Genomic DNA, 12420 nt, shown 5'->3' on the forward strand with positions numbered 1-12420 from the left:
ACTAGGGTCTAGAATGGACGGTGTCATGTTTAAAGATATTAAGACAAGTTTCCGGTATGTCAAAAAAGCACTTAAAACCATTGGCATGCTTTTAGCGCCCAAGACTATTTGTATAACCAAATTTAACTAAGTTGTGAATATGGCTGTTAATAAGTTATTATACGATCATGTAATGAAACTATTTGTAACGTCAGAGTCACTGTCTGAATTGCTGCGTCAGAGTTACCGTTGTAGCGGACGGCGTGACCCACTTTTGGTACCTGCGCACCCCGCAACGTGGCGTTGTTCTATGCGGGTGAATTTAACTTACCGGTGTTATGTGCGTGTGTTTTGGACTCTGCTCGTGGTGTTCTTGTTCTCTTTAGTTGCATTTAGGTTTTGGTTACGGCGCTGTTTGTTGTAAGCCATTCAATTTTCATCCTCGTGTCCGTCCTGTCTCATAGTTGCCCAAATGTCTGCGTCATTTCTGGCAAAACGCAGTTCGTGATCGAGGCATGTAATCACCAGCGCAATCTGTCAGCCAACTGTCTTTTATCGTTGGGACACTTGGTGCTGCATTACCGGAAACACGAATGGTTAACTGAAGGTATCGTTCTTGACCACGAGTACAACACATCCGATGATGTGGGGTTTTCGCGTGTGCAATGACGGAGAACTTATGCACTGTTTGTAGCTTCGAAATATAACATGGGTACACACTATTGCCGAAGTGTGTGGCAAGTGCACTCGATTTGTGTCGTGGCTATAACCGGAATCAACAACAAAAAAGGTAGTCACTTCAGATGCGTGCAATACAGCATGAATACCATTCGCTATTTACTTGTCCTAATGCTTCAAAAAAGACTGTCTCCATACTTCCTGGCTTCCCTGGCATGATGGCAACACCATTGCAAAGCGTATCTCAAACCATGATTGTACCACATTTCGAAACGTGTTCATGCAGAACAATACCGCACCGTTAGTTAAACCAACAGAAGCTCCGCTCACGACGCGACTTTGCTGATGGAAGGAAGTTCGGCCTGAAAGCAGACCAGCGGAGCTTCAGGAATACACAATTCGTTTCGCTCGCGACCTCAGAGTCTGCACTAACTTCTTCTCAGAAGTTCGTGCATCTCGCGCACCGTATAACACTACAAAACTGCCACCTTCTTGGTTTAATTTCACTTGCTGAACGCCAACAAGCCATGCAAACAGCCACGTCTGCAGTCGCGAGAACATACAGAGACTCTGGCAAGGAATGAGCAATGATGGCTAAGAATGTGAAGAGAGAAGACGAGATAGGAATCATAGTACAGGTAGTTAAAGGATCTCACGGGTAAAATTGGCATATCCCTACTTATCCTGAATACTTAAGTAATATACAAAATTCCCTTTTCAATTATGATACCCATGCCAACCTTCTACCACGACAAAGAGGTCTTCCCCACTTAATTGCTCGCCCTTTGCGTTAAGAAGGGCCTTAATGCCTTACAAGACTTTAAAAGAGCGTTAATGGATTTAGGTGTACTGATACAGCTGTCCTTAGACTTTCATTGCACATAACAACACCGGGGCAAACAGTAAGCACTGGTAACCAGCTGGCACACTGAGCCTTCATCTCTCCGAACATGGCAGGACTTAGCAGGAATAGCCGAAACTATCCACCGACAGTCGTAGCCAATTCAAAAAAGGTCGGGAAGTTGCGTATTGGTGTTCTTTGTTGCCATATTATTCTTAGATACCTTATATCAGGCGAATGAGAAGATTTTCCGCCAATCAACGAGTTCGGCCCTCAATACGAGCTCGTTTTTGGCTTTGAATTCCCAGCAGTTGTAAGAAAGAGACGCCGAAATGTCATAGAAGTATGCACCTAACACATTTGTCACATGCTGCGTTCAGACCATACTCTGACATCCTAGGCATGCGTTTCCTATGTAGCATTAGAATATGACATCATGGACACGTACGCACCTGTTGTACCTATTTGAATTAACCGATGCCTGGACAGGACGTTCACCTTCAACGTCGTTTGAAGCAAACTAAACGTATCTCGTTCCCCGAATGGCTCGTTTTTGTTACCGAAACTTGGCCGATTTCTGCCTTCCCTTCGATCACATATCGCAATACGTCGGGAAAGAGTTCACGTGTTCCGCGTGAAACTGCATACACTTGCAGTAAAAAAGAGCAAAAGATGATAAACAGACTCATATATTATAAGACGGCGAATCAATGGCTTCAAAAGCTTTCCCAGGTCACAGCATATTTGAGTTCACAGGCACCCAAAGAAGTGCGCAGCCGATGCTGCCTCTCAAGGCACGCAATGTCTTTATGAATATGGCGTCCAGCTCGGGACGCTCGACGTTTAAAACGGAAAAGATCGCCTTAACAATGAGGTGGACGAAGGAGGACGCGCACCACTGTAAAGTGACCATGATGATTTCTCAGTACGCTTACAAGTAATGAGCGGGTAGCCGAAAAAAATCATTCACAGCCATTGTCAGAATGACGTGAAAACACATGTACTGCTCATGCCCATCATTGCGGTCGAACTTTCAGGTGACATAGTAAGTATTACGACAGGAAGGCTGTGAATACTGAAGGTCACCAGCGTTTGGCATTGGGTGAAAAATGCGTAGCAAGGCCTATGTCGCGCCCGCAGCGCGAGGTAGTTATATTCTAGGATATATGCGCGCTACTCGTGAGTACACGCACTTCTTAGACGATATTCTGGTGCGAAGAAAAGACCACGCACAAGCGTGTCACGCCACGGTTATCAGTACACAACAAATAAGCCAACTTAAGCCCGTGGGTGATACAGTGTAACAGTGTGGGACAGTGACAGCGTGTGAAAATTTGGCAGTGTGTGGCAGTACAACAGTGCGTGTGTGTGTGTGTGTGTGTGCGTGTGTGTGTGTGTGTGTGTGAGGGGTAACGGTGGGACAGTGTGACGAGTGTGGCCCGACAGACAGCAGACCACGCTCCCACCCATCACTACGGTGCAGGCTGTGGAGCGCCACACAATGCACAGACTGCGGGATGCTCCCCGTCACAGACTGCGGGGTGCCTCCTGACAGCGACTGCAGGGGCACCTCTCGACACAGACATCGCAGCGCCGTCCGATGCAGGCTGCGGAACGCTCTCCGACACTGAATATGAAGCGCCCCCGACAGAGACTGCGGGACAACTCTCCACATGCGCTGCCAGACGCCTCCCGACACAGAACGCCAGGCGCCGTTCGACACGGACGGCGAGATCGCCGCCGGGCCCCTGCCGCGCCAGCGCGTGGAAACGTCCGCCCAATTACGCTGGGGATGGTCTCTAGTTGCAGTGGCGCTGGCGCCGGCCGGCCTCGCGGGCGTCGGCGGGCGACCCTCCAGTCGGCTCGGGTGCCTGATTTACGGCCTCCCACGCCGTCTGAAGAGACGGCCGCGGCGCCAGCCGGATTGTCGTGACCACGTGACCGGTCTGGCTGCGGCGGCGACACAGACACGGTGCCGGCTGCGGGGGGCGCTCGGACACTGGCGCTCGTTGTCCCGCTGTGGTATTTGCGCGCGAGACGGCGAGGGGCTTCACGCTCAGGTGACGACCCTCCCTTAAGTTTTGGAATTTGTTTGCAGTTTTATTAAGTAACTTGCAAAACGTGGATACACATTTCCTTTAGAGCATATAGCACGGTCAGATGTTTTGGTGGCGGCGACGGGTGGGGGGGGGGGGGGGGGGATTTTCACTCTCGTTATGAGGCCAAGTAGTGCGGTGGCGTGCTTGCGGGCTTTTGAGTAATGAGAGAAATGTTTAAATTGTGCCCAACGTTTAGAAGCAAATGCAAAGCCCGAAACGTCATATTTTGCTCTGCATTTCCTGCCTGAACTACTACCACAACCATAAATAGGTAAATGGTGTGTGAAAATGATCAGGAAAGTGTCAAATCATGCAATGATTCTGTCAAAATACCTGCAACTGAGAGAAACCCAGTGAAACTAGAATGTCAAGCCAGAGGCAGACTAAAACAAGGCTGGAAGGTGAAATTAACTTGAATCTCAAAACTTGGGCAGCTTAATCCCTTGTTAAGATGGGTTTAGTGCTGAAGTATGAAAACAAGGGTAATGTAAGATAATTCGGGACAATGGAAGGTTTTCTCCGCATTTAAACCAGGAACTTACGAAAACAGCTGCCTGAAACTATTGCACTTACGTCGTAATCCCATCGTCGCATTGCATCACGTGCTTGGTGCGGTTCGCCAACGATTTCCGATTTTGATCTTTCCGTCAAACGCATCCAACTACCAAAATGATAACATATTTATCTGATGTTACTTGCGGCAGGATGTAACAGTCTTCACCGCAGGAGATTTTGCCCACGCTTGTCTGGCCAGCGATCAGGTCAGGGGGCCACCCCTGATCATGCCAAGAGGGTGCATGTATGATCGCGTCTATCAAACTCAATGTGTTCAGGGGCCCGCAAGCGTCATATCCTGATTCTCCGACTTTCTCTTAACTTCCTCTGCATGCCTTGCACCCGTAAAGCAAGATGCTTGTGCTATGATGCTACTACACCGAACTTTCAACCCGAAGCACCATCACACTAGAGCTATTTTTACAACCGTCTATTTTTTATTTACATGACCTTTTTCGGGCGCCGGAAGACCTCTTGTGGGAGAAGGCAGACTCCGGCTCGAGCATGTTCAGAATATGACTCATGGGGTAATTTAAATTACGATGCAAGCGCGAAGCAAAGGATAGTGAAGGGGAGCTTGAGCCAAACGTGAAATAGTGACGAGTAGCCTGAACCAAACGAATAGTTGCAAGGAATGGTAGCGTCGTAATCTTATGCTTGCATTTATGGAAGATGATTCTGAGCATTACAGCATCTGCTACAGAACAATTAGTGTAGCACGTGCGAAATGTAGAGGATGCCAGTCAAATGCCTCACAATGAAAATTACTAGGCATCTCAAGGTTGGTGGCAACACAGTAAACAATGTGTTAACAGAGCACATCTATTAACAATGAGGTTTTAAAGGTACTAACATCAGCAAAATTCACGTGCACGTGTATGGCTATTGGACGGCAATGGTAATGGCAGTTCCTGGAATGTTACATGCTCTGTATGCATATGCACTCAGTAAGCAGGGTAATAGCATCAACAATTCTTAACGAGATTGTCCAACTGATGTCATGGGCACTGCTATGCTATGTGGCTGAAAACATGTAAACCTTAAGAATACATCAGCTATTTTCCTCATCACCCCTCAGCTTCCTAACAGATGAGTTCGCATTACTGCGGGCATTTTTAAGCACGGAAATCGGTAGTCAACTTTAGTTCGAAAGAATGTAATTTTACGTCCTATGCTGTAATTCAAGATGTATGTGTGGGGAAGAAAAGTGGCATGCCTCAAGATTCTTGTTTCCAGTCCATCTGTTGAAACGTCCCTCAAGGTTGCCAGGTTGGCTGGTGCTGTGCTTTACGGTTTCGGATGTTGTGTGGCTGCGACAAAGTGTACGACTGAGCATTGTCCAAAATATGTTGTGGGCAGCAATGTTTAAAGAAATCGTACTAAATGGCATCTCGTCAAGAGCATTTAAACTTAGCACCTTTCGATCTCTTTAACCACATCTCAGGGGAGTACAACGATCATATTCACGATCTTTTGAAAGATGTTGATCTTCAAGCAGCATAACTAAAATGTCTGCCAAGTGAGAATTTGAACGAGCCGCCATACTCAGCATGATGCCAAAGATGAAATCTCTCTCGCATTTGCTTCATGAAAGGCGACAATTGGAAGTCGTAAATACCTACAAAGATTGACATGCATAGAAATTTGTATTTTTGCATGTTTTTTTATACAGCAAGAATAATATATGAAACCCCCATCATGGTTCACTCGGTGTTTGATCAGATATGCATCTGGTGGTGTGCAGCATAAAAGAAGGCTTGTGTCGACGACACCTAAGTAAAGAATTGCAGCAATTGATTTTACCCCACAGGGATGTGACAGAGCCCCACGACCCTTGTCTTATTTTGGCAGCATTTTACTTTTGTCGACGTAGCGCGACATTTCGCGACGTAGCGTAAGAAAACAATGCCGCCATGTTTTGCGTTGTACACGTTCTACTTTGTGCGCATATTTTTAGTCAGTGGCTTTCATAGCTCTCAGCAAACTGTCATCTTACTGTTTTTTATCTCTAAGAAAACAGTACCTTTTTAGTACCATGCGCCACGCAGACACTCAAATTTCCATCAAAGACGGCAAGTTCCTTGACCTTAAAAACCATGCACTTGCCCTTGTTGCTGCGCGCTTACCTTTATGGAGAAGAACGTTTAAACACACGACGAAAAGAAGGGTCGGTCGAGGCAGACACCGGGCCATCATGGCATCGCTTGTCACGACCACAAACAGCTACACCTGTCTGCCACTGTCTTGGCTGTCTGATGCCCTCAGTCGCGGCACCCAAGCTGTCTTAAATAGCTACCGCTGCCTGACGGCACTCAGCGGAGTGCTAGTTCCCAGTGCAGTCAGCTTAGTTGTTTGACCCTATCTCGACTGTCTGCTGTGCCTTGGAAACAACCACTCCAGCCGTCTGGCGCTGTTTTAACTGTCTGCAGCACTGTTTTGTCCGTCTGCCGCTGCCCAGCGAAACACAGCTCAGCTGTCCGACGCGGCGCAGTTGTCGCAATTAAGTGAGAGTGAATATCACCGGGGTCGCGGTCAGCACTGCGGGCCAGCCCAGGGGTCGGGTCAACGATCTGCGGCGTCAGCCTGCACCGCCCCGCTGTCCACAGCTCCTCGGACAATGTCACCGGATATCTGCCGGTTGACACTGTTCCGACTGTCTGCTGTCCTGCTGTCACGAGCGTCTCACAGTCTCAGCTTTCTGCCGCCGCCCGACTGCTTGCCGCTCTGCGTTTACGGGTGCCAGCCGTCTCCGTCGCCGGGTGCCGTCCGACTGACGGACTCTGCTGACGTGACGTGACGTGACGGACGTGGACTGGCTCGGCCGTCGGCGGTCACGTGTCACTGTCTCAGTCGGCAGAAAGTCACGGCAGCGACGGGCGGCCCGCGAGCGGAGGCGGCATCCGACGCTCGCGACCCAGCTCAGCCGACCTCGGCTCGCAGCATCGCACCCACCACGGCACCCACCACGGCACCCGTCACAGCACCCGGCCGCATCAGCGTCCCCCGTGTCAGCCCCGGCGGCCGCCCGCGGCCAGAATGTCGATGCTGGCGCCGCGGTTCGCCTAGCGCCCCTAGCGGACACTTTCGGAACCTGCTGCCAAACGAGCCTCCGTTGAAATTCAGTGTCGCCGGGCGGCCGTACGCTGACGATACCCCGACAGAAGGCCGACGGATATTTTACATTTCAATGGCGAGATAATGGCGCCGGAGTTCGTGGCTGTGATTTGACGATACCACATCAAAACGTTTTGATTCTCCTGAAAATTGCATGAAAAATCTAAATTTATGTATGCTGCACCATTTGTATTAATGCCAGATGTGAATATATAGCTATGTGTGCGTGCGTACAAGGGCTTATTTGGCTCCAAAGGGGAAATTCTGCCGTTACATGATCTCATACCACGAACTCGACCGCCCGTGATATGTCTAGATCAGCAGGGACAAGAAGAGCTATTTTCGCAATAATTACAAGTTTGACGTACTTGGCCCTCGATCTCATACATCCTTACATCATCAGGACCATCTCTCTTTAGTGACAAGGCCTCTTTTCGGCAATCCACAGGATTTTCCCATCAGGAAACGGGCCTCCCTCTGTATAGCGGCTTGAAACAAATGTAACGCACTGGTCAACAATCAATAACCAGCAGTCAACAATCGAACTAGAGTGCTATTATTCTCGACACCACATTCGAGCTTTCAGAGTTTGACCTCCGCTCATTGCAACATTATCCTGTTACTCATGGTGAAACCTTCTGGTTTCATCACTACCGCCGACCATGTATACTAGGCCTACTAAGGCCTGTGATCTTCCTCTAAAAGTTTAAAAGGAATAAAAATATATTTTCACCTGCAATTTCTCTGACTGATGGCCAGTGAGCGGCAACGCACTCCCCCCCCCCCTCTCTCTCTTTCTCTTTCATATATGTTTATATATATATATATTCATATATACATATATACATATATATATATATATATATATATATATATATATTCATATACATATATATATATATATATATATTGATGTATATATATATATATATATATATATTTATATATATTTCATATCTATGTGTATATATAATCATAAAGTTTCACCTAGATGAGCGTACATTTCACGCGATTCGCCGGTAGCTTGTATTTTCTGAAGCAAGCTAATAGAGTGCTGTTGGTAGAGCTGACAGGCAGTAAGCAAGCCTAGGTGATTACTCACATACTGGAAACAACGTGCAGCGCAAAGCTCAAGGCCTTTTGGAAGTATTTTATTTTGTTTTTTTCAGTCCCACTCCCAGGGCAAGGCGATATCGAACGTGTAAAAAGACCAAGGTATCGCCCAGGGTAGGCAAAAGGTCAGGCAAGATCTGGTGACGCGCGTGGGGCAGCCTGATGGGGATACCGTTGCTTTTTTGATAAGGGCAGATACGTGAGAATCTCAGGTGAGGTGTCTGTCGTACACTACGCCAAAGGTCCACACTGCGAGGCCTTCGTGCGTTGTGCCCTCCAGAAACCGACCAGAAATAGGAGCCGTGCCACGATAATTTTGATGTAAACCACAGACAGTAGGCTCCGTTTTACTAGTATTTACTTTCAGACCGTGAAAATGGAACCAGATGCCCAAAGACTCAAGTGTCTGTTTCATTGTAACAATGGGCTGTAGGAGGGAGTCTTTTTTTGCAGATATCAAACTCACACAATCACACAATCAAACAAACAGAGACACGTCGTTGGCAATGGTCTGAAAGAGGAGTGGGCACAGAGAGGATTCTTGGAATACAAGAATGGGACTGGGCTGGACTTTGAGTGGTATCGGTTACCGTCGGCAGCATACCATACCATACCATATCGTACCATGCCACGCCAATGTCGGCATTATAATTTGGTCCGCGACCTTTACGTAACTTGACTCATTTGACAGGTGTCTGCAACTTACTTAAATCCTGGCTTACCGGCCGACTTCATTTGGCATTTACGTCATCAGTTTTGCTCACGTCATTTCGTCCATAACAGCCATTCAAAAGCAAACTTAACTTTGATTGGCGATAGAACAGAAAAACGGCGGCCAGCCCACACAACCTATGATACGCCGTCTGTTTAGCTAGTAGATCCACTTCTGATGAATGACTCATCACTCAGATTCAAAACCGGCAATGTTCTGCTTTGAAAGCAATGATGTTCCCTCCGTCGTCTTTATTTACATACAGAACTCTAACGACCTCTGCATTGTTTATTCTATGAGCCTGCGTCTGCACGCGGCATCTTTGGTAATATCAGCGTCGGTCTAGACGCGCAGCGGGATCCTCGGCTGGCGTCTCTGGAATAGACGCACTTTATCATGACGATAACAATTTAGATAAGCGAGACCTCAGCATCTGTGTCGGCTTATATTATGGAAAACCATAGCGTTGAAAGGCATGGACAGTTACGGCGAGTTCTTCACGCGGGCGATTCTTACAACTGGCAAGCAGAATGTGTGTGACATTTGATAACACGCGTTCATACATGTCAATTGCCCCGAGGAAGGTGACCCTGCACCAATGAGAGGCAAATATTCGCAGTTCCCCTTCGTTACAGAATCGGGAATGGCCTGCGCTGACCTCCACTAAGCGTGCTTGTTACAGCGACAACCAATCTGAACCCCGGTTATCGCTTAATCCACTTTGATTGGGGCGTCATAATCAGCATTATTCGTGCTGACGATGCCTGCCTGTATTAGTGCCCCTCCTCCGAATGTCAGCTCTCGCATCACCACACAACACGTGATAATGAAATACGGCAAGCGACCCTCCACTGACTAATGATGAGAGACGCCTTTCGGACTATAAAGCAAGGCTCAACCCATGGGAACCGCAAAGTCGCCACGCGCTGCAGTCTGTCCGCAGGCTGCTACATAAGGAGCTCTGAGAAGTACACGACCGCTGAACTACTTCGCGGGATGCACGCGTCATCCCATTGATAAGCATAGCTAACGAGGACAATTAGGCCGACGTTCTGAAATAGTCGAATACGCCACATCCGCCCGGTCAAGCGAGCAATCCGAATCGACAATCGCTCGCCGACCGCGTCCCTGTTTCCAATACTGCAGTCATCAGGCTGATGAAACCAGGATCACGTGATCCCGAGCATTATTCACAATTTCTTGGCACAGCGAGCCTCTGCCGTGTGTGCTGCGGCACGTGGGCTCCGAACCCGATCGTAATCTCCATCTCATCGCGCTTCTGAGACCCGTCCCGTGGCTGGTGACGGTAAGCTCGCGGTGGGATCGTCTTAGGCGCGGTCGTCTGGACGGGACGTGTAAAATGCTGCATTTCTCTGGGCAAAATCGCCGTACATTCTGAACAGAGCCCGACGCGGATTGGACCAGTCCGCGCATGGCAGATGGATTCGCGACGCGGATTGGATCGAATCAGAAAATTTTGGCAATGCACGTGTCGATCGGATTGCCAATAGATTGAATTACAAATAAAACTACGGATTTACAACCCCCATTGCAACAATCCTATGAAAAGCGCGTCAAGCCCGCAAGGATGTTATTTCGATTATTGGTAATGGCAGCAGTTTGAATGGTCCTTTTATACATATGTATATATATATATATATATATATATATATATGTTTGTATATATGTGTATATATACATAGATATGCATATATATACATATCCTGCATACATCAAATAACATTGTACTATTTACATCACGCATGAATTTTGCCCTAGTGCTGGAAAGAGTAGGCATTGGAGACCTGCATCAGATTCAGTGCGTTGTTTGTGTTCCCCTTTCCATGATGCCAGTAAACTCTGAATAATATGTTCATGCCTTTCGCTACCTTGCATTGTCTACCTGCTACGAAATTAATGAATAAATAGTGAAAATGTAAGCAGGATATCCCTTGCTTTAGAAAGTAAGTTGCTTCTAGCCTTCCAACATCTTGCCATTGCCAAATCATTTGCGAATATATGCGCTAAAGCACGGAAGTGCACGCAGCTAAGGTGTTACATTTTCCGAAGGTACGTCCCACCCATATACTTATATTTAGTCTCCGAACTGTCCCCGACACCAAACTTAATCGAGGCGGGGGCTACATTATTTTAAAAAGCAGGTAGCTCATTAAATAGTATATTAAATAGTACCACTCCTGCAGCCAATCAACACACTCCCAACTGACCTATTGATTCCTGCTTTTTGTAGTCATTCAGAATGCTGGTGATAAGGTGAGTTAATGGGAAATAATTAAAAATGGTGGTGGTGTGTTATGATAGCTTTTTTATGACGACAACAGAAAGCTGAGCCCGGATTGGGATGGATTTTTTAATTCGTTTAGCCCAAACGGGCCGAATTTGCTCGGAAAACTTGAAATGCCAGATTGTCAGGCTGATTAGGATTTAAAGAGCCGGCTGTACCGGACCGAAATCTAAAAGATTAATCGTGGTAATTTTTGATGTTAGCGTAGTATCTATGGAGCTGAACGGAAGGCATCAACATAAAATACGCCCTGCACACCTGCTTCAATTATCATCCTACGCAGCGTCCTTGATTGCTAATTGTTTTCATTGTATGCACTCGATACAAGTTAGGTGTGTTCAGGAAACCACTAGTTTCTTTTCACAATATGTACTGTCACCTGCATGGGTGACATCGCACTGTTCATTTTTGAATGTTAACAGATTTGGGTGCTCGCGCCATAGATTCTTAAGAATTTTCCCCACTAAAATTGTCGATAAAAACGGCCATTCAATGAGATTTAGGGTTCATTGACACTCATTGTAGATGCTATGGGCATGTTATAATGGCTTAATGTTTTAAAATTTCGGCAAGCTTGCATTCCTGAGTCCGAAGATCAGCCGCAAATTGCTTCTAGCATGCAAATTGCACAAGCTGCGAGCGCGAGTCCGTTGCAACTGAACCCCACACCCACACAAAGTGGGCCACGTTAGCGAAACACTTGACAGATCCGCCCGCTGCTAGTGCCGCGGTACAAAAAAAAATGGCTCAAAGAAGCGTTTAAGCACGAGGACAGAAGCACTGCATGAAATCGGAAGCCGACAGAGTTCGCTTCCCTCTCTCCCGCTCGTCTCCCTGCCTGCCTCCCATTCGCCTTCCTCTCTCCCTTCCGCTCGACTCCCGGGATCACAGCACCCTGCGTCCGCCTGGAACAGAGGAGAGTCAGCACAGACACAGACTGAGAACGTGTGACCGGACTATTGTTCTCGCACCTGTGTGGCCCACTCGCGCTAAAACGCTCGCGTGAGGAGCGTTTTCTTTTCTT

At 47.4% G+C, this 12420-nt stretch overlaps 1 protein-coding gene across 1 annotated transcript in view; it reads right to left on the bottom strand.

The window, feature by feature from the left end:
- LOC119101257 (neural cell adhesion molecule L1) overlaps positions 1-7170 on the bottom strand; it is a 55424-nt gene extending 48254 nt beyond the window's left edge. The window contains exon 1 of the mRNA XM_037224558.1: positions 6279-7170. Coding sequence (XP_037080453.1) covers positions 6279-6348 — 70 coding nt within the window. The 5' untranslated portion in view covers positions 6349-7170. The remainder of the gene's footprint in view (positions 1-6278) is intronic.
- Positions 7171-12420: the final 5250 nt, after the last annotated feature.

The sequence above is a fragment of the Pollicipes pollicipes genome, unplaced genomic scaffold (assembly GCF_011947565.3).
Source record: "Pollicipes pollicipes isolate AB1234 unplaced genomic scaffold, Ppol_2.1 Scaffold_4881;HRSCAF=5763_pilon_pilon_pilon, whole genome shotgun sequence".
NCBI lineage: Eukaryota > Metazoa > Arthropoda > Thecostraca > Pollicipedomorpha > Pollicipedidae > Pollicipes > Pollicipes pollicipes.